Here is a 26,446-nt window from a genome sequence, read left to right as displayed (position 1 = left end):
GTCCCTCATGTAATAAACAAAGGATCCTTTTGGTTAAAGGACATTATTGCTTTGGTTGATGTTTTTAGAGGAACTGCCAAATGCAACATAAGGACAGGCACTACAGTACTATTCTGGACAGATCTGTGGAATGATCAATTCAAATGTCAGCAATATCAGCATCTTTATGCTTCATCTCTACACAAAGACGATTCAGTACAAGCTATGTGTGCCAGACCATTGGAAGATTCTTTCATGTTACAACTCTCTTATCAAGCCTATTGTGAGTATCTCAACCTTCAAGATGAACTGACACATCTTCACCTGGAACAAGGAAGGGGAGATTCATGGTGTTTCATCTGGAATAACAGCTGTTTTACCCCCAAAAGATTCTACAAACTCAATTTTGCTGCAATTCAAGCACCCAGACCTCTGATTTGGATTTGGAAGACCAAGTGTGTCATGAAAATAAAAGTCTTTGCTTGGCTATTCTTCTAGGACAGATTGAATACAAGAGATATGTTGGATAGGAGGCACTGTGCCAAACAAGATGATGATCTATCATGTGTACTGTGCAACACTAACCAAAGGGAAACCAGAGATCATCTCTTCTTTAACTGTCCATTTAGCACAGCTTGTTGGCAATTTCTGGGAATTTCATGGAATGCTAATCTAGAATTTTACTAAAGAATAGCTTTTGCAAGATGACAGTTCAATCAGCCTGGTTTTCAGGAAATCTTCTTCATGGCTGCCTGGCACATTTGGAAACAACGAAATGGGCTCATCTTCAGAAATTTGCAGCCAACCTTCCATTCTTGGAAGTCTCTCTTTACAAATGAGATTCTTCTGCATCTCTACATAATGAAGGACCCCTGAAGCGATCTGTTGTTAATTGGTTACAATCTTTATAGGGTTTTTTTACATTTTCTCTTGTTTCTTCCTGTAAATATTACCTATAATTATTCCTTCAATAAATGAAAATCACACTGTTGGGCAAAGACCTAGCAGTACTTTCAGTCAAAAAAAACAACTGACTGACACGAACAACAAAGCTGCAAAGCTCTGTGTTATGCAAAGAAGTAATATTGGGCATGTTAGTTTATGAATTTGTTCATAAAATTTGATCATACAAACTTTGCTACTTTCAACATTTATATTTCTGTTATTTCAGCAGAAGAGAGGATAACTTGCTTTGCATTAAGATTATGATTCCGTACCTGGCTACATGTTTAGATGACAAATTTCTTGTGCACTCCAGCCATTGGAGAGTTCAACTACTTGCATGGCAGGGTCTGGTTGTCCATCTTCATGAGCAGCAAAACATTGGTTATCAGGAAGCTCTTCATCTTCATATTGGAAGGCATCTTCTCCTTTCACAGCAGGATCCAAGTTAAGGTCAGGGATCCCATCACCTTCATCTTGCAGCACTTCTTGCACACCAGGATCAAGGTTGAGATCAGGAATCTCATATTCCTCTTCTTCCATGGATTAGTTGAGGGTCTCTCTTGGTGTAATAGGTTGCTAATATGAGTATAATTGAGAGCTTTGGTTTTTATACCTGTGAGTGAGAGCAAGGGAGTGAAAATGGTGGGCTGGTTCTGAGCATCAAGTTTAAATTTTGAACAACTGTTGTCTGTATTTGTGGCGCTAATGTGTAGTGTGTGTGAATTTTGGGCAGCAAAGAGGTGAGTGGGATTTGATTGACTCTTGTCAACATGTGCATTAATGTCATTGTAAACTACGGAATGTTTACTCTTTCTTTGTGCCAATCATTTGCTGGCAAGCTTGTTGTCACGCCCAGAAATTTAGCCCAAATTTCCAAACTATTTTGTGTATTAAATCTCTGTCCAGGACCAGCCAGGGTACACAAAACGACAAGTAAATATACATATCCAAACGTAAATAAAGCGTAAAATACTTACAGAAGAGGCACTTAGTCCTCACACTGAGATAGAATGACAGCAGCGGAAAAGGCGATCCTAGCGGGGCTTCAGCTCTACTCCACAGGCAAAACTCAACTGGGGTCTGAGCCTTGGTCCTCTAACTTCGTCTTCAGCTCAGAAGCACTACACTTCTGAAAAGGGGGAACCATAGCAAGACTAAGTACAACCACCGTACTCAGCAAGCCACACTAATGATGCAGACGTGCAAGGGGATACAAGGACGGCTTGTGGCTATTTGCATAAAGGCAGTTGTAAAGCATTTTATTGAGCAAAACAGTAAAACAATAGAGTAATTAAGGTAATATTAAATCTCCACTGAACAATGCTACACCATGTTGAACAGGCCCAACCATTCCCACCTGAACTAATAAGTGCATTGAGTCGATTTACTAGGGGTGAGACTAATCACGGTGAATCTGGTCGATCTCCCATAACCGCGGGCATGGCTATTCGAATAGTTTTACTCTGGCCAGAGGTGCACAACTGTACCCACAAGACACAATCCACCGGCATGTCACAGTGTCATCATGTGCCCATGATGAACAGGTCACCACGTCGAGTGATTGTGAGAAGACCCTTCATATAACCCCCTCTAACCAATCGCACCACACCTCAGGTTTCGCCCCCGCCCCCAGCAGGCAACGGGCAGCCCCCCCTCGTGCCACAGTGAATCCGGAAGCCGATCAACCGAACACCCCAGCCGACCCAACTCCATCACGCCCACCCTAGCCTAGGAACGTTAGCCAGAGGAAAGCTATTGTCACGCCCAGAAATTCCCGAATAGAATTTCAAGCAGAATGTGCATTAAATTCCCCGTCCAGGACCAGCCGGGGTACACAAACGACAATGTTGACATTCAGATCCACGTCTTACAAACATCATAAAAGTCTTACAAAAATGCAGCGGAAGAAAAGAAAGACAACAGGAGCTAAGCCATGACTAAAACTGCAGCGGGAACACCACTCCACAGGCATCCTCGACGGCACGGACGAAGCCTACTCCTCGGAGAAACCTTCATCTGACCCGAACTCGAACTCTGGGGTTGGGAAAAGTAGAGCAAGACTGAGTACTACCCACTGTACTCAGCAAGTCATACCGGAATAGGGGTATGATGCAGGGAATCATCAAAGAAGAGCTGAAGTGGTTCATTTGCATAAAGCGAGCATTTATAAACAGAAGTTGAAAGATTTAAATAGTTGTAATAATTAATTAGTATCAACTATCCACTGTCCAACGCTAACCCACGTTGCGACAGGCCCAACCATCCACCTAAACTATCCAATTTCATAAGAGTACACTAGGGTGAGACTAATCACGGTGAATCTGGTTGACCGCCCATAACCGCGGGCACGGCTATTCGAATAGTTTTACTCTGATCAGAGGTGTACAACTGTACCCACAAGACACAGCCCCACGACACGTTTCCGTGCGCCGACATGCCACCACGACACACCGGAAAGAGGCCGTGACAGGACCCTTCGCATAACCCCCTCTAACCAAGCACACCCCACCTCAGGTTTCACCCCCGTCCCCAGCGGGCAACGGGCAGTCCCCTCTCGTGCCTAGGTGAATCCGGAAGCGACAGAGGCCGTCGCAGGGCCCGCCCCGCTCCATCACGCCCACCCTTGCCTGGATGCGTCGACTAGAGGAGAGCTACACTACAAGCCTAGCCGTTGCCCACGCTGGCTTGTGGTAAGTACGATAAGTTCTTCCAGGGCATCCCGCGAACCGGTCCTTAACTGCCATGGGTGCGACCTGCTAAACCATGCACCCACAGCCCACCATGTGGTTTATTTTAATTAACCAACACCAAAGCGGTGTCACTAATCCAACAAAGCCATTAGAACCAACAGTCTAAACATTAATGTGATTTTCCCCATTGTGAACTAGTTGAACTAAGCATGGCTAAGCAATTCCTAGTCCAAAGTCTATTCATGTTATAACCCAAGCTAACAAAGGAGCATGGTATCAAAATAGCATGGCTGTAACAATAGGTAAACATCCCATAGTAACATTATAAAACAATGCAATATTTGAAAGAAAACAATAGAGCATTTGCAATATAGGATCAACATGTTCAAATGACAAGCATGACTTGCCTTGCTCTGCTGCTGGAGAAACCTCGGCGACTATTTCGAAGTACACCGGAGCGTCGGAGGAACCGGAATCTAGCGACAAACAAAGCAAACATTGCAAACAGGCTATAAGACTACTGAAACAGAGAACAAAACCATTTTTAATGGATTCTACACATTTTTCTTGATTTACTGAGACTTGAGTGGGCTTAAACGGAGCTCGGATGAATTAGTTATGAATTTTAGAAGATTCACTGTGTTTATTACTATACAAGAAAAACCTTAAATCATTTATTGCGCAATAAATCCCAGGGCTGACGCCAGCACGGAGGGGGCGCGGCGCCGGCAAGCGGGCCCCACCGGTCAGCGGCTCAGGGGGAGCGGTTCACCGTGGACCGGGACCACGCGGGTGGTCCACCGCCGGTCCACGGGACCGACGGCCCAGATCGCCCTCGGGCCAATCGGACGGGCGGCGGTGGAGGTGGCCGCGGGGCTCGGCTCGGCATCAAAGCCGACCGGCCGGCTATGGCTAGCGGCGACGGCGCACGCGCGAACGCGTTGCCGGCGACGACAACCGGCGGCAGAGGCGACGGCGCAAAAGCGACGCGAAAGCGGCGGCAGCGGACGGCGGCAACGACCAAAGGCGACGGCGAGCGCGGGCGGCGGCGACGCACGGGGAATCGGGGAAGTAAAGAAAAGGGGAGGGAGTCCTCACCGAAGGGGACGGCGGCGACCGGCGACGAGGAGCGACGGAGGGAAGTCGACACGCGGCGGACGGCGACCGGGACGACCTAAAGAACGAAAAGAAAGAGATTAGAGAGGAAGAGAGGGGCCATAGGAGGCGGGAATGCCGGCCGAAGGCGGCGGACATGGCAACCCTCACCGTTGCACGACGGGAACGGCTCTCCGGCGACGGACCTCGACGAAGGAGGGGTGGACGGGGTGGATCTCGGCCACGCGAACCCGACGGCGGCGACGGCGCGGTGCGGCGGCAAGCCTAGCGGCGGCTAGCGGCGGCCGGAGTAGCGGAAACGGCGGCGGCGGGTGGTTGCACGGCGCGGGAGCGATGGGAGCACGAGGGAGTTCGGCGAGAAAGGGAAAAAACGAGAGGGAGCAACGGGGAAGCTTAAATAGGGGAGGGGAGGGCCGGATGTGGCCAGGAGAGGCGGGATTTCGCCGGTCAATGTGGGGGAGTGGGGGAGGAGAGAGAGGCGGGATTCGAAAATCGAATTCCGGCCATCTCGGGCGCGGGCGCGAGCGGGAGAGAGAGGGGAGTGGGCGCGGGAGATGCGGCGCACGCGCGGACGTGGCTGACGTGGCCCGGAGAAGGCGGAGGCGTGGGCGCGGCGGCGGTTGCGGGCGCGGCGGCGCGGCGGGAGCGGCGGGAGGTGGGGGAAGGACCCGACAGGTGGGCCCCACCTGTCGGCGACCCCGGGAGAGGAGGGCGGCGCGGCTTGGCTGGGCCTCGGCCTGCGGCCGGCCCAGCAGGGAGGGGGGAGGGAGGGGGGAGGAAAGGAGAGAATGGGCCGGCAGCCCATTCGAAAAAAGGAGGAAAAAGAGAGGAAAAAGAAAAAGAAAAAGGAAAAAGGATTTTCCCTGGAATTAAAATATTGCTTGCTCAATTTTAATTGGTTAAAATTATTTCTAGGGCTCTGAAAATTCCACTAAAAATCCTGTTAGTGAATTTCGACATGTAGAACTCAAGAAAAATTCCACATGCCAAATCCGATTATTATTTGCATTACTTTCTTAGGGTTTTCTCTTGATTGCACCTGCATTTTCTTGGGGTTGTTTATAAATTAAATTTAGGCTTGGGAGGAGAACTTCGGGGTGTGACAGCTATACTTCAAGTCAGGCAGTTACCTATTCCCGCTTGTGGCAAGCACTGTGTGTCTTCAAGGGTTTCAAGCGAACCGGTCCTTAATTGCCATGGGTGCGACTAGCAAAACCATGCACCCACAACCCACCATTCAGTCGCATTTTAGTTGGATAATTACGACCATGAAATATGGCCAGATGTCTCGAGCACGCAGCTCGTCAAGATACTGAAAGGTCTAATACTGCAATTATCCCATCAAATGAGCTAGTGGTAATTAAGCATGGCTAAGCATATAGTTCTAGCTAGGTCACATAAGTAACATGAGCTAGTCGATTTATTACCCAAGGTTGACAAAGGATAGATATCAAGTAAACATGGCAAAAGCGAGCAGATAGGTAAACCCTGATCACATGCAATTAGTAAGACATGCAATTTTTATTTGCAAACGATAAAACATTTATAAATTAGGATGAAAATGCTCAAGGAGAATGTGTGACTTGCCTTGCTTCTTCACTTTGATCTTCTGAACTATTTTCCTCACAACCGCGATCTTTCAAAACGACGGAAACTACTCGCTGGCACGCAAAACGAGGAAAAAACTCTAATAAAAACCAAGTAAACAGTACATAAAAAGTAAACAAACATGTAGAGCTCAATTTTAGATGAATTTTGCAAGTTGAATGGTTTAATTTGGAGTTTGTATGAATTAGATATGGATTTTAGAAGTTTCGAGCCATTTAAATGAATTTCTAGAATTATTATTGATTTATTGCGCAATTATTATATATTTTTCTTAAAGGAAAACAAAAGTTATTGGCTCAGCAGTGGGGCGGGCGTGGACCGAGTCCACCAAAGGTGGGCCCCACACGTCAGCCAAAAGGGGAGGGGCGGCGCACCATGGACCAAGACCACGGGGTGGTCCACAGGCTACCAACACGAGCGGCATGGCAAGGGTGCGGGTTGGCTCGCCGACCAACTCGAGGCGGCGGCGCGTGGCCAAATGGCGACCGCCGGCGACGACACTAGCACCGAGCGGCGGCACGGGAAACGGGGAAGGAGGGGAATAAATGGAGAGGAGGAGGAGGGAGGGCGGTTCACCGAGAGGCGCGGCGACGGAGGGAGTCGGCCAGCGGAGCTCAGGGCAGAGGGAGGCGGCGGCGCTTCAGTGACTAACTGCGACGGCGGAGGGACGGCCGAGGGGCAGTGGGGCGCGGTGGAGATGATGGTGGTGGAGGCGCTACGTGGCAACGGCTATGGCGGCGGTGGTGTGCTACCGGAGTCGTCAAAGCGGTGGTAGAGCTCGGGTTCACAGTGAAATGGTGGTTCCGGCGAGGATACAGGGAAATGGAGTAAAGGCCGGTGTGCGGCGAGGGGTGGCGGAGCTAGTGGTGGCGGTGGTGCAAAGCGGCAGCGATTGGAGCGGCGGTAGCGGCCAGGACTAGCATACGATTGAAATTTTAATGTTATGGTTAATGAGATTATTCCATGTATGCCACAGACTAACGACTGGTATTACTCTCTTTGGTTCATATTATAATTCGATTTAATTATTTTTCCAGTTAAATTGTTTTATGTTTAATTAAGTTTTTAATAAATATAGTAGTATTTTAAAAAAACGAATATGTTGTTAAAATATATTCAAAGCAATTATAATATGGAGTAAAAGGAGTACTAATTTAGAAAAAAACGAAGGACAGAAAAGAAAGGAAAGGAAAAGTAAAAGCAAACGACGATTCAGACAGACAGGCTCCCTTCCATGCCTCCCCATTGCTCCTACTCTCCCTTGAGGCCTTGACCCACCCCCAGGAAAAGCAAGGGAAGCATGCCCAGCAAAATCGAACCCACAAAACCTCAGGAATTACCATCGCCTAGCAAGGAATCAACAATCCGTGGTCAATCCATGGCAGATCAGGATGTGGCCGAGCCATGGGGCTTGTCGGCATGGCCCCCCTTGACCTCCCTCCTCCTCCGAGCCATGAGGAAGCGGCGCACCTGGGCGGCCCTCTTCCTCGCCGTGTACGCCTCTCTGCTCTGCTCGTCGTGGCGCCTGGTGGAGTCCGTGCGCGCCTGGTACTACTCCGCGGCCGGCGGGGCTGGCGCCGTCGCGGCGTGGCCGGCGGCTTTCTACGCGTCCGTGATGTACGGTGCCGTCTTCGGGCTCCTGTCGATGGGAGCCGCGTTAGCCGTGGCGGCGCCGGCCATGCTCATCACATGGATCACCGTGTTGGTGCTACTCGCGTTCGCCGGAAAGCCGCGGAGGTCGCTGGTCGCAGAGGGGCGGCGCGCCACGGCCGATATCGCGCGGCTCGCGCTCCGCGTCTTGCTGCGCGAGGGCAACGCAGTCGCTGCGCTCTGCGCCGCCGCCAGCTTCGCGGCCCTCCTCCTCGGCCGCCGCGACGACGACCCGGCGGAGGGGAGCGGCAGCTGATGTGACGCTTCCTGCAAAATTGTTCAATTCCATGTTTTTTTCTTTCAGTTAATATCCGTTTTGGGGTTTCAGTGTTTCACCAACCACCCCTCCCTCACCATCCTTTTTTTTTTCTGTAGAGGTAAATTATGGAGAAAAAACAGATTAATTAACAGTACTACATAATTGCTAAATTGCAATCACAGTGTTGATGCCGTCTTTTCTTTGCTTTGCTTTGTGTGGAGATTATGGGTACCCCATACCCACACGGCATGATTATCCGACTAGTTATAGGGGATAACTTATATATATGAAATATGTAACAGATCATGACTTGGGTATTACGTTTCCCTGTATATTATGGAACGGCCTAAAGTCCTGGTTTGATAAGATTGTAAAGTAGATTTAGGAAACCGATACCGTATTGGTTAAGGTTTCTATCTTGTAACCCTGCCCCCCAACCTATATAAGGAGGGCAGGGAGCCCCCTCTAGGGGCATGAGACAACCTGATCGTCAGATCAATACACACTCGGCGGATTCAAATCCCCAAACAGGAGTAGGGTATTACCTCTCATCGAGAGGGCCTGAACCTGTCTAAATCCTTTGTGTCTGCATCCATCCACTTTAGGTCTCGTACGCAACCCCCTTTTATTATTGCCGAATTCATGTTTCGACAGTTGGCGCGCCAGGTAGGGGTTGCGTCGTATTACCCGTCGAGAAGTGCGATGGAATTAACTTCAAAAGAAACGTTGAGATCAATTTCAACGTGTTCAATGGCTCGTCAAATCTTTGATCTTCATCCGGGTTTGCCGCTCCAATTTATTTTATTATTAGATTAATTTCTAACAACAGATTGATCGATGATTTGTTTTGCGAGATGACATGCTCAACAGCGCACGTGGGCACACCATCGCTATCGCATCGATTTTGTGCATGGCGAACTGTTCCATCTACATGGCGCCGCGAGAGTTGCCGCCGGGTGCACTGCATCACGTCAGGAGTCCAGCCGGCCGCTGTGTGCTCGCCCTGGCCCTGGTCAAAGACTATTGGTTCTTTACAGGGTTGACTTGCATGCACGTTCAGCACCTGCAAGAGGATGGATAAACCCATGTTGCATATTTGCATGCATGCATCGATCAACATATATACTTATTGAGTTGTTTCTGTAGTTGCTACTAATTTGATCAATCTGGGTTTTTTTGGCTGGCTGGCCGATTCTTCTGGCTGCTTCTACTGCTGCAGGGAGGCCTCACCATCTCAGTGTCGATTGCTTGATTAGTCCTAGTGACACAGTGCAACACCAACGACCAATTTTCTCCGTCTCGGAGTGAGTCCGGTCGAGGAAATCAATCTCGGCGAGTTGAATGATTTAATCTTCGACTTTGCTAGGTGATCTATGCTGGTCATGGACTCGAGACGTCCCAGCTATTCGGTCAATTGGCCGCGAGTCCACTCCGCCGGCTTGCCTTTGCCACCGCCGCTGATAGCAACAACGTCTTCACCGACCGGCCTGCCTCCGTCGCCGCCGACTGGTGTCCTCGCCTATACGGTTGGTTGGTCACACCACCGTTCATGGGCGTCCACGTCTTCACCAACCGGCTTGCCTTTGCCACCGCCGCTGATAGCAACAACGTCTTCACCGACCGGCCTGCCTCCGTCGCCGCCGACTGGTGTCCTCGCCTATACGGTTGGTTGGTCACACCACCGTTCATGGGCGTCCACGTCTTCACCAACCGGCTTGCCTTTGCCGCCGCCGACTGGTGTCTCTGCCGACACGGCTAGCCTATTATGTCGTCGTTGGTGGGCATCTTCGCTTTCACCGTCGACCGCCTTCGTCGCCGCCGACTGGTGTCCTCATTGTTATTGATGGACTGTTTCGTTCCCACATCGGCTACTTCTGCTGCCACCGAGGGAATACGACAAAGCTAAGTCATCATTTATTTTATTCTTTATATGATATTTTTCCTTTTCCTCTGCCTCACTACACCAATTGGTCTTCCATTGAGTAGTGAGTCGGGGGCTACAGATGTTATATCATATTTTTTATAATATTTATCTTGATTGCTTGAGACATTATCTGAGTACAAAAGTACCTATCGAGTTATGGAGTTCTATCTTCCTATGCTTTCCGTTTGGTTTGCCAATGGATGGTTGCCTTTGGGCCGATTCCTAGCACCCGGGGGCTCGTTGGATGGACCGAGTAACGCAAGGTGCTAAGTATTATTCGGAATAAATCAAAAGCATAGAGATGAGATAAATTTATTTTCTGCTCTTAATAATTGCAAAAGTACCTAAGTAGTAAATTCTGATCCGTGAAACTTTGTTCCATTAATGACGAACTCATGTCACTCATATGCATGTTTGGGAAATGCCTAGGCCGACTCCCGATGCTTGGGGGCTATGACTAGTCGGACAGAGTGTTTAAACGTACAGAGTCATCTGCTCGGGGAAATCAAAATTGACAAGAGGAGAAATACATATTTATCAATATTTTAAAATACTTGATTTTTTCTCGAGTATTATATTTATATCAGATACTACTCATCCTATATGTTTGTTCTGCAGGATCCAGATCCAGACATGCATAAAAGGGATTCATGGCTTTAAGCTTATCTCTTACACTCCAGGAATGGATCAGTCAGAACATCACCAACCGGCCGCCTCGTCTGCCGCCGACTGGTGCTTCCGCCTGCACGGCTGACTTATTATGCCGCCGTTGTTGGGCGTCTACGTCTTCACCGACCGGCTTGCCTTCGCCGCCGCCGACTGGTGCTTCCGCCTGCACGGCTGACTTATTATGCCGCCGTTGTTGGGCGTCTACGTCTTCACCGACCGGCTTGCCTTCGCCGCCGCCGACTGGTGTTTCCGCCTGCACGGCTGGCCTTTATGCCGCCGTTGTTGGGCGTCTACGTCTTTACCGACCGGCTTGCCTTCGCCGCTGCCGACTGGTGCTTCCGCCTGCACGGCTGACTTATTATGCCGCCGTTGTTGGGCGTCTACGTCTTCACCGACCGGCTTGCCTTCGCCGCCGCCGACTGGTGTTTCCGCCTGCACGGCTGGCCTTTATGCCGCCGTTGTTGGGCGTCTACGTCTTTACCGACCGGCTTGCCTTCGCCGCTGCCGACTGGTGTTTCCGCCTGCACGGCTGGCCTTTATGCCGCCGTTGTCGGGCGTCTACGTCTTCACCGACCGGCCGCCTCGTCCGCCGCCGACTGGTGCTTCCGCCTGCACGGCTGGCCTATTATGCTGCCGTTGTTGGGCGTCTACGTCTTCACCGACCGGCTTGCCTTCGCCGCCGCCGACTGGTGTTTCCGCCTGCACGGCTGGCCTTTATGCCGCCGTTGTTGGGCGTCTACGTCTTTACCGACCGGCTTGCCTCCGCCGCTGCCGACTGGTGTTTCCGTCTGCACGGCTGGCCTTTATGCCGCCGTTGTTGGGCGTCTACGTCTTCACCGACCGGCCGCCTCGTCCGCCGCCGACTGGTGCTTCCGCCTGCACGGCTGGCCTATTATGCTGCCGTTGTTGGGCGTCTACGTCTTCACCGACCGGCTTGCCTTCGCCGCCGCCGACTGGTGTTTCCGCCTGCACGGCTGGCCTTTATGCTGCCGTTGTTTGGCGTCTACGTCTTCACCGACCGGCCGCCGCATCCGCCGCTGACTGGTGTCACCGCCTGCACGGCTGGCCTGTTATAACGCCAACTGATGCTATCTTCTTCACGGCTGGCTACATCGCTGTCACTACTAATAGGCATCAGTATCTTCAACACAAGCTGCCTACGTTTGCCATGGCTGCCGACTGGTTTCTTCACTTCCATGGCTGCATGATTCTGCCAGTGTTGATTGGCCTTACCATCTTCATCGCCGGTCGTCTCGTCTGCTGCTGACTAGTGCCCTCGCCTCTACATTTGGTTTATACAGCTACCACTACTGATGGACATCATCATCTTCTGTCGCCGACTGATTATGCCGCCGCCGACTGGTGCTTTTATCTTCACAACTGCGCATCTTCACTACCAGTTTGCTTCTGTTGCCGCCGACTCGTATTCACTTCATCACGGCAATGCAACTTTGTCATCATGCCTCGACATCTCGGCATGCGATGCCATGTTGTTTTACTACAACAAGAGGCTCTCCAATATTCAGGATTTCTACTTGGACATCTTCAACACATATCTTCAATCAAGCAATGACTACTCGACGACAAGAAGCTATAATTCTCGACTCTATGTTCAGTTGTTTCCCAACTAACCAAAGAGTCGGGGGCTACACAAATATAAGGCTCAAAATTTGCCAAATTTTATGTCAAGCTGAAGAAATCAATTCATCAACCAACGAGTCAACTCCAGGAGTCATTATCTTCATCTTTGATTCGGAGCAGACATTCTACTTCAACAACTTCAAATATTTCGGTTTGGACGAGTTAGACAACAACATCAACTCTCCTCCAAGTGAAGCATCTACAACAGCCATAACATTAATTTGATGGATTATTGTCACTGACATCATCACCAGCACCTCTGCTTCATCGGCCCTGACATCTCCGCTGTTGCTAATGGATGATTATGTTTTCGCCGACTTATTATTTCACCTTCACGGTTGACCTACTATGCAAATGCTGATGAGCGTCTTTGTCATTATCATTGGTTGCGACACTGCTATTGACTGGATCGCCGACATCATCATCTTCATCATGTCGGTTGCGTTTGTCGTCGTCAACTATTTTCTTCATCTTCATTGTTAGTTGATCTGTCTGCCGCCGACTGGTTTCTTCGCCTCCACGGCTGTGCAACTTCATCACTTTTGATTGGTATCACTATCTTCACTACCACCAATATTTTTGCCACCTCTGTTGGGCAATATTATCTCTATATTGGTCGTCTTGTCTCTATGCCAACTGCGTCAGCTACCATCGATGAACAATTGTGACTACGTGCTCAGGGGCTTACTAGCTCAAATACAAGTATTATATCTTCAATTTGGACTTGCTCCGGATACATGCAACATGAATTCATGATCATGGGTCTATTTTATATGCTCAAAGACTGGACTATTTATTATTCCCCGTAAGGGTTATCAACTGAATACTTGCGCCAGTCGGGATTCAATTGTTACATCTATTTTGGAGTATCCCATAAGGGATAATCACTCAGATCAGAAGCTATTCATATGAGCTACGCTTGGTCTATATTACCCGGAAGATTTATTACTCGGGAGCATGTTATATGCGTCATCCTTTAAAGGGTGTCGAAGGCATATTTTTTGGCCTAGGCCTAATATGTCTGCAGCCCATATTTTCAGGTGTGGCCTGTCACGTTCTTTTAGGGACTTAGGCACTTTTTGCTTAGGCCAAAGTGCGCGTGATCAAGTGCCCAATACCTTAAAATCCTTTTATACCGCAGTTACTCAACTTTTTAGGAGTTGGTACAATGCATCTTAAAAGGTGTCAAACAGTAAAGCTTTATATAGCTGGCCCGCTGACTTTTTTATATAGTCATGGTGCTGTTTGGGTTTTTAAGCAATTGATTGGATACAATATCATTGCTTTTCGCCACGTAAGTGTGCATTTTTATTGACCAATATTATGGCTTAGGCTGATTATATATTGTGGTCATTTTTCAGGCGGTTGGTGAATCCTTTATGAGTTTATTTACTCGGATTTTATACCACATATGCCATATATTTCCAGGTGTGGTGGAACCATGTGTCTTCTAGGGACTTAAGCACATCTGTTAAAGCAGTGTGCGCATGGCGTATGCCCAATACTATGGAAATTTCTTTATTCACAACATACAAGCTTCTTTATAGCTGTTTTGCTATGTGAATTTTCAATGATGTAGCCAACTTTAGGTTACACTCATCATATTTTACAAAGCAGTCGGTATATCACTTGGATCATATTATTCAGGGATTCACACCGCATATGCTACATATTAATATTAAGTCGCTTGGTTGACTACAATTATCGAAACCACTCGGTTGGTTAGATTATTTATTCCTTGATTATATGTTTGGTTTGTTCAATTAACCACATAGTCGGGGGTTACACCTATTAGGTGCATCTAGTCGATGCATCTGACTTTATTTTTTCAGCCCTCCACAGTCTTCTGATTTGGAAAAAGTACTCGGGAGATCATGGCGAAGATGATTGAAGCACTCGGCTTTGGAGTAATCTAGTTCGAGAGAAGATTATCTTTCCGACTGTGAAGGTCTCAGGGGCTACTGTGGAGATTATGGGTACCCCATACCCACACGGCATGATTATCCGACTAGTTATAGGGGATAACTTATATATATGAAATATGTAACAGATCATGACTTGGGTATTACGTTTCCCTGTATATTATGGAACGGCCTAAAGTCCTGGTTTGATAAGATTGTAAAGTAGATTTAGGAAACCGATACCGTATTGGTTAAGGTTTCTATCTTGTAACCCTGCCCCCCAACCTATATAAGGAGGGCAGGGAGCCCCCTCTAGGGGCATGAGACAACCTGATCGTCAGATCAATACACACTCGGCGGATTCAAATCCCCAAACAGGAGTAGGGTATTACCTCTCATCGAGAGGGCCTGAACCTGTCTAAATCCCTTGTCTCCGCATCCATCCACTTTTAGATCTCGTGCGCTACCCCCTTTTATTATTGCCGAATTCATGTTTCGACACTCGGCGAGTTGAATGATTTAATCTTCGACTTTGCTAGGTGATCTATGCTGGTCATGGACTCGAGACGTCCCAGCTATTCGGTCAATTGGCCGCGAGTCCACTCCGCCGGCTTGCCTTTGCCACCGCCGCTGATAGCAACAACGTCTTCACCGACCGGCCTGCCTCCGTCGCCGCCGATTGGTGTCCTCGCCTATACGGTTGGTTGGTCACACCACCGTTCATGGGCGTCCACGTCTTCACCAACCGGCTTGCCTTTGCCACCGCCGCTGATAGCAACAACGTCTTCACCGACCGGCCTGCCTCCGTCGCCGCCGACTGGTGTCCTCGCCTATACGGTTGGTTGGTCACACCACCGTTCATGGGCGTCCACGTCTTCACCAACCGGCTTGCCTTTGCCGCCGCCGACTGGTGTCTCTGCCGACACGGCTAGCCTATTATGTCGTCGTTGGTGGGCATCTTCGCTTTCACCGTCGACCGCCTTCGTCGCCGCCGACTGGTGTCCTCATTGTTATTGATGGACTGTTTCGTTCCCACATCGGCTACTTCTGCTGCCACCGAGGGAATACGACAAAGCTAAGTCATCATTTATTTTATTCTTTATATGATATTTTTCCTTTTCCTCTGCCTCACTACACCAATTGGTCTTCCATTGAGTAGTGAGTCGGGGGCTACAGATGTTATATCATATTTTTTATAATATTTATCTTGATTGCTTGAGATGTAATCTGAGTACAAAAGTACCTATCGAGTTATGGAGTTCTATCTTCCTATGCTTTCCGTTTGGTTTGCCAATGGATGGTTGCCTTTGGGCCGATTCCTAGCACCCGGGGGCTCGTTGGATGGACCGAGTAACGCAAGGTGCTAAGTATTATTCGGAATAAATCAAAAGCATAGAGATGAGATAAATTTATTTTCTGCTCTTAATAATTGCAAAAGTACCTAAGTAGTAAATTCTGATCCGTGAAACTTTGTTCCATTAATGACGAACTCATGTCACTCATATGCATGTTTGGGAAATGCCTAGGCCGACTCCCGATGCTTGGGGGCTATGACTAGTCGGACAGAGTGTTTAAACGTACAGAGTCATCTGCTCGGGGAAATCAAAATTGACAAGAGGAGAAATACATATTTATCAATATTTTAAAATACTTGATTTTTTCTCGAGTATTATATTTATATCAGATACTACTCATCCTATATGTTTGTTCTGCAGGATCCAGATCCAGACATGCATAAAAGGGATTCATGGCTTTAAGCTTATCTCTTACGCTCCAGGAATGGATCAGTCAGAACATCACCAACCGGCCGCCTCGTCTGCCGCCGACTGGTGCTTCCGCCTGCACGGCTGACTTATTATGCCGCCGTTGTTGGGCGTCTACGTCTTCACCGACCGGCTTGCCTTCGCCGCCGCCGACTGGTGCTTCCGCCTGCACGGCTGACTTATTATGCCGCCGTTGTTGGGCGTCTACGTCTTCACCGACCGGCTTGCCTTCGCCGCCGCCGACTGGTGTTTCCGCCTGCACGGCTGGCCTTTATGCCGCCGTTGTTGGGCGTCTACGTCTTTACCGACCGGCTTGCCTTCGCCGCTGCCGACTGGTGCTTCCGCCTGCACGGCTGACTTATTATGCCGCCGTTGTTGGGCGTCTACGTCTTCACCGACCGGCTTGCCTTCGCCGCCGCCGACTGGTGTTTCCGCCTGCACGGCTGGCCTTTATGCCGCCGTTATTGGGCGTCTACGTCTTTACCGACCGGCTTGCCTTCGCCGCTGCCGACTGGTGTTTCCGCCTGCACGGCTGGCCTTTATGCCGCCGTTGTTGGGCGTCTACGTCTTCACCGACCGGCCGCCTCGTCCGCCGCCGACTGGTGTTTCCGCCTGCACGGCTGGCCTTTATGCCGCCGTTGTTGGGCGTCTACGTCTTTACCGACCGGCTTGCCTCCGCCGCTGCCGACTGGTGTTTCCGCCTGCACGGCTGGCCTTTATGCCGCCGTTGTTGGGCGTCTACGTCTTCACCGACCGGCCGCCTCGTCCGCCGCCGACTGGTGCTTCCGCCTGCACGGCTGGCCTATTATGCTGCCGTTGTTGGGCGTCTACGTCTTCACCGACCGGCTTGCCTTCGCCGCCGCCGACTGGTGTTTCCGCCTGCACGGCTGGCCTTTATGCTGCCGTTGTTTGGCGTCTACGTCTTCACCGACCGGCCGCCGCATCCGCCGCTGACTGGTGTCACCGCCTGCACGGCTGGCCTGTTATAACGCCAACTGATGCTATCTTCTTCACGGCTGGCTACATCGCTGTCACTACTAATAGGCATCAGTATCTTCAACACAAGCTGCCTACGTTTGCCATGGCTGCCGACTGGTTTCTTCACTTCCATGGCTGCATGATTCTGCCAGTGTTGATTGGCCTTACCATCTTCATCGCCGGTCGTCTCGTCTGCTGCTGACTAGTGCCCTCGCCTCTACATTTGGTTTATACAGCTACCACTACTGATGGACATCATCATCTTCTGTCGCCGACTGATTATGCCGCCGCCGACTGGTGCTTTTATCTTCACAACTGCGCATCTTCACTACCAGTTTGCTTCTGTTGCCGCCGACTCGTATTCACTTCATCACGGCAATGCAACTTTGTCATCATGCCTCGACATCTCGGCATGCGATGCCATGTTGTTTTACTACAACAAGAGGCTCTCCAATATTCAGGATTTCTACTTGGACATCTTCAACACATATCTTCAATCAAGCAATGACTACTCGACGACAAGAAGCTATAATTCTCGACTCTATGTTCAGTTGTTTCCCAACTAACCAAAGAGTCGGGGGCTACACAAATATAAGGCTCAAAATTTGCCAAATTTTATGTCAAGCTGAAGAAATCAATTCATCAACCAACGAGTCAACTCCAGGAGTCATTATCTTCATCTTTGATTCGGAGCAGACATTCTACTTCAACAACTTCAAATATTTCGGTTTGGACGAGTTAGACAACAACATCAACTCTCCTCCAAGTGAAGCATCTACAACAGCCATAACATTAATTTGATGGATTATTGTCACTGACATCATCACCAGCACCTCTGCTTCATCGGCCCTGACATCTCCGCTGTTGCTAATGGATGATTATGTTTTCGCCGACTTATTATTTCACCTTCACGGTTGACCTACTATGCAAATGCTGATGAGCGTCTTTGTCATTATCATTGGTTGCGACACTGCTATTGACTGGATCGCCGACATCATCATCTTCATCATGTCGGTTGCGTTTGTCGTCGTCAACTATTTTCTTCATCTTCATTGTTAGTTGATCTGTCTGCCGCCGACTGGTTTCTTCGCCTCCACGGCTGTGCAACTTCATCACTTTTGATTGGTATCACTATCTTCACTACCACCAATATTTTTGCCACCTCTGTTGGGCAATATTATCTCTATATTGGTCGTCTTGTCTCTATGCCAACTGCGTCAGCTACCATCGATGAACAATTGTGACTACGTGCTCAGGGGCTTACTAGCTCAAATACAAGTATTATATCTTCAATTTGGACTTGCTCCGGATACATGCAACATGAATTCATGATCATGGGTCTATTTTATATGCTCAAAGACTGGACTATTTATTATTCCCCGTAAGGGTTATCAACTGAATACTTGCGCCAGTCGGGATTCAATTGTTACATCTATTTTGGAGTATCCCATAAGGGATAATCACTCAGATCAGAAGCTATTCATATGAGCTACGCTTGGTCTATATTACCCGGAAGATTTATTACTCGGGAGCATGTTATATGCGTCATCCTTTAAAGGGTGTCGAAGGCATATTTTTTGGCCTAGGCCTAATATGTCTGCAGCCCATATTTTCAGGTGTGGCCTGTCACGTTCTTTTAGGGACTTAGGCACTTTTTGCTTAGGCCAAAGTGCGCGTGATCAAGTGCCCAATACCTTAAAATCCTTTTATACCGCAGTTACTCAACTTTTTAGGAGTTGGTACAATGCATCTTAAAAGGTGTCAAACAGTAAAGCTTTATATAGCTGGCCCGCTGACTTTTTTATATAGTCATGGTGCTGTTTGGGTTTTTAAGCAATTGATTGGATACAATATCATTGCTTTTCGCCACGTAAGTGTGCATTTTTATTGACCAATATTATGGCTTAGGCTGATTATATATTGTGGTCATTTTTCAGGCGGTTGGTGAATCCTTTATGAGTTTATTTACTCGGATTTTATACCACATATGCCATATATTTCCAGGTGTGGTGGAACCATGTGTCTTCTAGGGACTTAAGCACATCTGTTAAAGCAGTGTGCGCATGGCGTATGCCCAATACTATGGAAATTTCTTTATTCACAACATACAAGCTTCTTTATAGCTGTTTTGCTATGTGAATTTTCAATGATGTAGCCAACTTTAGGTTACACTCATCATATTTTACAAAGCAGTCGGTATATCACTTGGATCATATTATTCAGGGATTCACACCGCATATGCTACATATTAATATTAAGTCGCTTGGTTGACTACAATTATCGAAACCACTCGGTTGGTTAGATTATTTATTCCTTGATTATATGTTTGGTTTGTTCAATTAACCACATAGTCGGGGGTTACACCTATTAGGTGCATCTAGTCGATGCATCTGACTTTATTTTTTCAGCCCTCCACAGTCTTCTGATTTGGAAAAAGTACTCGGGAGATCATGGCGAAGATGATTGAAGCACTCGGCTTTGGAGTAATCTAGTTCGAGAGAAGATTATCTTTCCGACTGTGAAGGTCTCAGGGGCTACTGTGGAGATTATGGGTACCCCATACCCACACGGCATGATTATCCGACTAGTTATAGGGGATAACTTATATATATGAAATATGTAACAGATCATGACTTGGGTATTACGTTTCCCTGTATATTATGGAACGGCCTAAAGTCCTGGTTTGATAAGATTGTAAAGTAGATTTAGGAAACCGATACCGTATTGGTTAAGGTTTCTATCTTGTAACCCTGCCCCCCAACCTATATAAGGAGGGCAGGGAGCCCCCTCTAGGGGCATGAGACAACCTGATCGTCAGATCAATACACACTCGGCGGATTCAAATCCCCAAACAGGAGTAGGGTATTACCTCTCATCGAGAGGGCCTGAACCTGTCTAAATCCTTTGTCTCTGCATCCATCCACTTTAGGTCTCGTACGCAACCCCCTTTTATTATTGCCGAATTCATGTTTCGACACTTTGCTTTCCTGGTAGGTATGGCATCTGTTGCAAGACTTCACCCTTCCGACAGCTAGAAGAAAGCCGTGCAGACTGCAGAACAGAGGATCCAAATGGGAGATCTCGGCCTGGAAGGTACTAGGCGTAGAAGAAACACCGGTTGAGTCCGTTAGGACATCCCTGATGGAAGCCACGTGTAGTAGACTAGTAGTAGACTCATGTAAGCCAATATAATCTAGGATTAAGGGCCCTTTGAATCAAACAAATTATGGAGGAAATTTCATAAGATTGAAATCCTACCGGAAATTTTCTTATGTAGCTCTTTGATGAAAAGGATTGAAATCCTACAAAATTCCTATGGAATGGCTTGTTGCATATAGGTTTTGGAGAGGTCCAATCTCTTGGTAAAAATCCTTTGAGTTTATCTCTCTCATCCGATTCCTATGTTTTTTCTGTGGTCTAATCAAACGATCATTCCTGTGTTTTTTCTGTGTTTTGCAATCATTTGTTTTACACTAGCATTCCTGTCAGAATCCTATATTTTTCCTATTTCTCCGTTTTTTTATTCCTACGATTCAAAGGGGCCCTAATTAGATTCATACCATTATAAATTTGCTCGTTATAAAATATACCATTATAATTTATAAAATTGGAACCACAATTTAGTAAGTATCGAAGATGTGCCAATACTTACCCCTTTCAATACAATTTCTGAACAAATTACCGTCGTCTTCTTCCTCCATCCTCCTCCTGTTCCTTCCCCGTTCTTTCCCTCCTCTCAGCTTCGAGTTCCGATGGAACAAGAGGCAGGAATGGCCGTCGTTGGCTTCATTGTACAACGTGCAGCATGCATCATCACTCCCACCACTGTAGTGATATGCCCTAGAGGCAATCATACAGATGATTGTATCACATACTATGTTTATATATTTATCCAACTTTGTTCTTTGAAATAGATAACTCATTATTGGTTAATGAATATGTGGTTCTTTCATTAGACTCTTTATGTTGTTTGTTACTATTTCTTAAGGATCCATGATCAAATATCATATGTGGAACAAATATGTTTAAATGATCAGCACAAGTATTAATTGATGATCATGTCTCATGGATCATAGTACAGAGATACCAAATTAATAATGTGAACACATGTTGGGGAACATGTTGTTGGATAGACCCAACATGATACAGTGCAAGAGCCATCTGTGTTGTGTCATCAGTGATCTCATTTAGTGTTGGTGTTGAATCCTTAGACCTGAGATTATCATGGTTCCCAACATGTGTCGTAGCTTACTTAGGGACTGCTAAACGCTACTCCGTAATTGGGAAATTATAAAAGTAGTTTTTGGGTATGCTGTGAAACATGTAGTGGAATATGAATAATCAAGATGGGATTGGCCCCTCCTATGGAGAGATATCTCTGGGCCCCTCGATGTTATAGATTATGGAAGTGCATGGCCATGCCAAAAGTGATTGAGGAGTCAATCACAAGTTATATAATCTATCTATCACAGATTCGAGTGAATGATTGAGCTATTAGAGGATGGCACATATCTTTTCTTGAGCTTAATCGATATCGTGAGGCAAAGGGGTTCATACAAGTATACGCTAGAGGTTCAGCTGATATGATCTTTATGTATGCTCGGTGGGTCAATACGTTCTGCTAGGGGCCGCTGTTGACACGTGGAGCGAAAAGGAGTTTTCGGGTTACAGCCGAGTGTACATGAACCTACAGGGTCGCATGCTTAATGGGCCGGAATAAGGGGATTGGATGGAGATCCAATATGAGCTTAATTCAGATAGGGATCCGAATAGGAGTCCTACGGGCCTTGGAGGCCCGAGTGATGGATTCTATATATTCGTGAGAGGTGTGACCAGCGGAGGGATCGCATCACGTGAGAAACCCTAGCCGTCACTCCCCTCCCGGAGCAAAACCCTAGCCGCACGCGGGTGCTAGCACATCTGCGCGTGGCGTTCCGTCCTTGTACGTGTGGATACCAGTAGAGGTGCCGCTGATTTGCGGTGCTGATCGGAATGGGAGTACGGCGAGAAGAGTACACGAGGAGGAGAAGGTCGAGCCGGTGCCATCGACTACTTCCTCTACATCGACGCGCACTACTTCGCGAGAATTCCTTCGACTTCTTAGCGCCTTCTTCCGCTGCGCAGCGCGTCGAGTGATAACGATCTATGATCTAATACTTGCATGGTTCCTAGTTTACGCGGTAGAAAAGTTTTGATTTATGTTATCGTAGCCTACGCATATCCCAACAACCATCTCCTCCAGGTCAATGGGCTCTAGAAAACTCCATAGGTGTCCTTCCTGGGAGCTGTACAAACTACAAAACACAGATATACACATACTGACATAACTAAAGCAGTCTAATTGGGGGAAGAAGAGAACTATGTGAGGATGGGGCCGGGCCCCAGCAACTCACTTCTGGAGAATTCCGCCAGAACAACAACAGGAAGACGATCTTGTAGGCGTCGCCGACATCATCGTCTCCGGGAGCAGCATCATCTAGGTCGTTGCTGCACATTACGGTGGCGGAGTCTCTGAGACATAGGTCATCACCTAGCCATCCTGCGAAGTTGCTGACCTCTACTCAGTCTTGCCTTGTGGTGGCAAGGTCCGGCGGTGGCGACGTTGTAGGACAGCCTCAAAACGAGGGCAACCAACGGATCTTGTTCTATCGAGCTTGGAGCTGAGAGAAGAGAGAAAGGGAATGAAGAGGATGAACAAGAAGACAAGGGTAATTTGGTCAGGAAGAAGTAAAAATTGTATTGAAATGGTAAGCAATGGCACATCTTTATGGTAAATTGTAATGGTATGGTTCCAATTTCATGAATTATAATGGTATATTTCAAAACAAGCAAATATAATGGCATGAATCAAATTAACCCTATAATCTACGATAATACATGAGACGCTACACTTCCATTAAAAGATATTCTTAAAAGGAATAAGTTCACGTGACATCCCTCAATTGTACGCCGAGTCTGTCTAAGGTCCCCTAACCGCAATACCAGAAATGTGTACCCCTCAACTATATAAAACCATCCAAAAAAGGTCCCGAGGTAGTATGGATGCCCGGTTTCGCTAACATGTGATGAGGATATCAACACCATCGATACATCCACGTCCCCACAAGTACAACTTCATGGTCCTATTACCCGCGCTCGTGCACGTCAACTGAACAATTAGGTGAGTTCTTTCTTGAGTTCATTTTCCTCTTCTTTATACCCCGGAGACGCGTGCACTCTTGTTTTACTCAGGAACGATGGAGAGGATCCAAAGGGGAGAGGATTTCCGCCGGTTGGATTCAGATTACAGGACAGCACCAACATCGGACGGTCTTCACAATTTCATGCGATTTCGGCGTGCAAGTACTTCATGGAAAGCTTATCAAGTCTACTTTCAAATGGATCCAGCCACATGTTCATATCTGTTCTGGAGCGGCCGCAATCGTCGTTTTAGTCCCAACTGCTTTCTGTCCATGGTGCTGCGTCACCTCCTTTGGCCCAATGGGTTGTGTATCAAGTTGGGCCCATTAGGGGTGCGTCCTAGGGTTGGAGCACGACCCTGTGGTTGTTCTTCCCCTCTTCTTATACCTCTAATCGCCGCCAAGAACACTTGGGTTTTGATGATAGAGTTAGCTACTTGCTACCGGCTCGCAGCGTGCATGTTGGCTAAACCGCCTGTCTGCATGTAATCAGAACCCCACCATATTGTGTTTTTGATTGTGAAAACTTTCATCGTCATCTAGCAATTCAGTGCTTGTTCTACTTGTTCTTGCTTGTTCTTTGATTGTTTGCAAGATGAGTGCCCTCGTGGCAGGGTTGACGCGCACCACAAGTTCGCGGTGACCATTGGAGACAGTGTATCGGTTGCTAAGGCGCAGCATCTTTGGACGGTTGTAATCGGGCCGTGAACGTCGTCTTCATCCAATCGAGTTATCCCCACCTCTCATCGAAAGATCGGGCCACAAACCCTAGCGGGTTCGCATCAGGTGGTATCAGAGCGTGGTTCATCAGTGAGAGATTTTACCCTTCCCTTTGTTATTAAATTTTTTTCCTATAGTCCAGAAAAGGCCAACAAAAAAAAATAGTAGATTAGTTTCCCGTGATCCTAGAGACCATTGTACCTTTTTGCTAGTACTGCTTAGTTAAGGCTTGTTGAGTTTTCGATTGCATCGGTTGTGTTAATTTGCTGGTCTTAGTGTTAGGCGATTAGAGTTTCGAGTTCTTGCCACCGCACATCGCCACCCTCATCAATTTTGTCGTCATCACCACCGTCACCGCCATCGCAGTCACCCACCAAATCACTTTCTATTTGTGTTTGATCTGTTGCCGATAGCGTTTGTGAGTTGCCTTGTATCCTGCCACCACTAGAAAGGAAATAGAACCCTGATTCGAGTGACCTTCCTTAAAACAGTCATATCTTTTTCATACGGACTCGAAATTAGGCTTATAATATATCCATGGACATCTACAGAAAAAGTTACATCCAATTCTTCCCATCTTCGCCGGGTTCGGCAAATTTAAAATCGCCAAATTCCGCTTGCAAAATTCTGTTTTCGTGGCGAGAAGCTTTGGGACCTATTCGGATAGAACTTTGAAAAATTCTACAAGCTTCATACTTTGTCCGTTTGAGATAAGATTTTCTGTGGTTGGTTCCAGTGTGCTCCTAGTTGTGCAAAAAATATCAAAAAAATAAAAAAAATAAAAAAAGTCGTGTCTCTCTCCTCAGCACTAGAGAGAGAAAGCAAAAAAAAAAAGGCAGAAGAGAGGAAGCCGACTTGTGAGCACACCCCACCATTCCCCCTTGGTCACCACCTTCCACCGTTCGAGTAACCACCATTCCCCCTTTATCGTTGCTGTTTGGTTTGTGTTTTGTGGCATCCTTTGTGGTTAGGCTCACGTCTCTACTTCGACTAGCCTAGGACCAGCACTGTACACTATACCCTTGAGCGATTATTCAACTTGCTTTGACTAACGTGGTTTCTAGTTTTCTCTTGAGCATTGCTTTCAGCCCACCGACAGCTCCACCACAAACCCGACTACAGCTTGACAGGTCTTGTTGCTACAGCACTAATACACCTCGTTCCACGGTTGCTAACTTGTGTGTTACCGTCCCCTCCTGTGTGCAAGATAAGAACTGTTAAGAGCTTGTGAGATAGGCTGCGAGTGAGCATTTTGCAAAAGCTACATCCCAATAGTTGTAGGGCTTATATTACATCCTCTATTGTTTTGTTGTCCTTCTTTTCTAAACCATGGCAGGTCCCGAGGATAAAGACGAGGAGGGTGCATCTCATTCCCCACGCACCAAACGCATCATCCAATATTTTACAAGGCAAGTGAAGCAACACACAGAAGGACATGATACAGATTTGCAGGTGACAAACGAGAAGATTGGACAATTGGAGTCAACGCAGATCGCCACCAACACCAAGCTTACAGGGCTGGAGACATCGGTCGCCCGCATTGACACTAGCCTTGCTGCTCTTGTGAGGCATTTTGATGCTCTCAATGCTGGAGGCAATGGTGGGCGTAGTGAAGAGGACATCGATGGAGAGTACATCGGGGATAATTGGGAGGATGAATATATTGCTGACACTGAACAAGATGATCGAGATGCTCGTGATCGTTGACGGCTACACAACAATCGTAGAGGTATGGGTGGTCGCTGCCGACGTGAGGTACGCAACAATGATGATGCTTTTTCTAAAATTAAATTTAATATTCCTCCTTTTGATGGAAAATATGATCCTGATGCGTACCTTTCTTGGGAGATTGCTGTTGACCAAAAATTTGCATGCCATGAGTTTCCTGAGAACACTAGAGTTAGAGCTGCTACTAGTGAGTTCACTGATTTTGCTTCGGTTTGGTGGATAGAACATGGCAAGAAAAATCCTAATAACATGCCACAAACTTGGGATGCGTTGAAACGGGTCATGCGGACTAGATTTGTTCATTCTTACTATGCACGTGACTTGCTGAATAGGTTGCAACAATTGAGACAGGGTGCAAAAAGTGTAGAGGAATGTTATCAGGAGTTACAAATGGGCTTGCTTCGTTGTAATTTAGAGGAAACCGAGGATGCTGCCATGGCTAGATTTTTGGGTGGTTTAAACCGCGAGATTTATGACATCGTAGACTATAAAGATTACACTAATATCACCCGATTGTTTCATCTTGCTTGTAAGGCTAAAAGGAAAGTGCAGGGACAACGTGCTAGTACCAAGGCTAATTTTTCTGCAGGTAAGACTACATCATGGCAGACACGCACCACTCCTCCGGCCGGCCGTACTGCTTCCCCATCTTCCACACCCACACCCAGTCGAGCAGCTGTTAACAACCAAATTTGG

At 47.5% G+C, this 26,446-nt stretch overlaps 1 protein-coding gene and 1 pseudogene across 1 annotated transcript; both read left to right on the top strand.

The window, feature by feature from the left end:
* The window catches only part of LOC136354535 (uncharacterized), a 34,351-nt pseudogene extending 32,842 nt beyond the window's left edge, over positions 1 to 1,509 (top strand).
* Positions 1,510 to 7,540: 6,031 nt separating this feature from the next.
* Positions 7,541 to 8,858, top strand: LOC9266505 (uncharacterized). The gene has a single exon (XM_015763937.3). The coding sequence runs from the start codon at positions 7,639 to 7,641 to the stop codon at positions 8,242 to 8,244; it is 606 nt and encodes a 201-aa protein (XP_015619423.1). The 5' UTR covers positions 7,541 to 7,638; the 3' UTR covers positions 8,245 to 8,858.
* The last annotated feature ends 17,588 nt before the right edge of the window (positions 8,859 to 26,446 follow it).

Source organism: Oryza sativa, chromosome 12 (assembly GCF_034140825.1).
Source record: "Oryza sativa Japonica Group chromosome 12, ASM3414082v1".
Classification (NCBI taxonomy): Eukaryota; Viridiplantae; Streptophyta; class Magnoliopsida; order Poales; family Poaceae; genus Oryza; species Oryza sativa.
This window is presented reverse-complemented; position numbering and strand designations above follow the sequence as displayed.

Excerpts from the sequence above, each read along its gene's own strand:
- LOC9266505 (XM_015763937.3), top strand. The coding sequence starts at position 7,639 with ATGCCCAGCAAAATCGAACCCACAAAACCTCAGGAATTACCATCGCCT.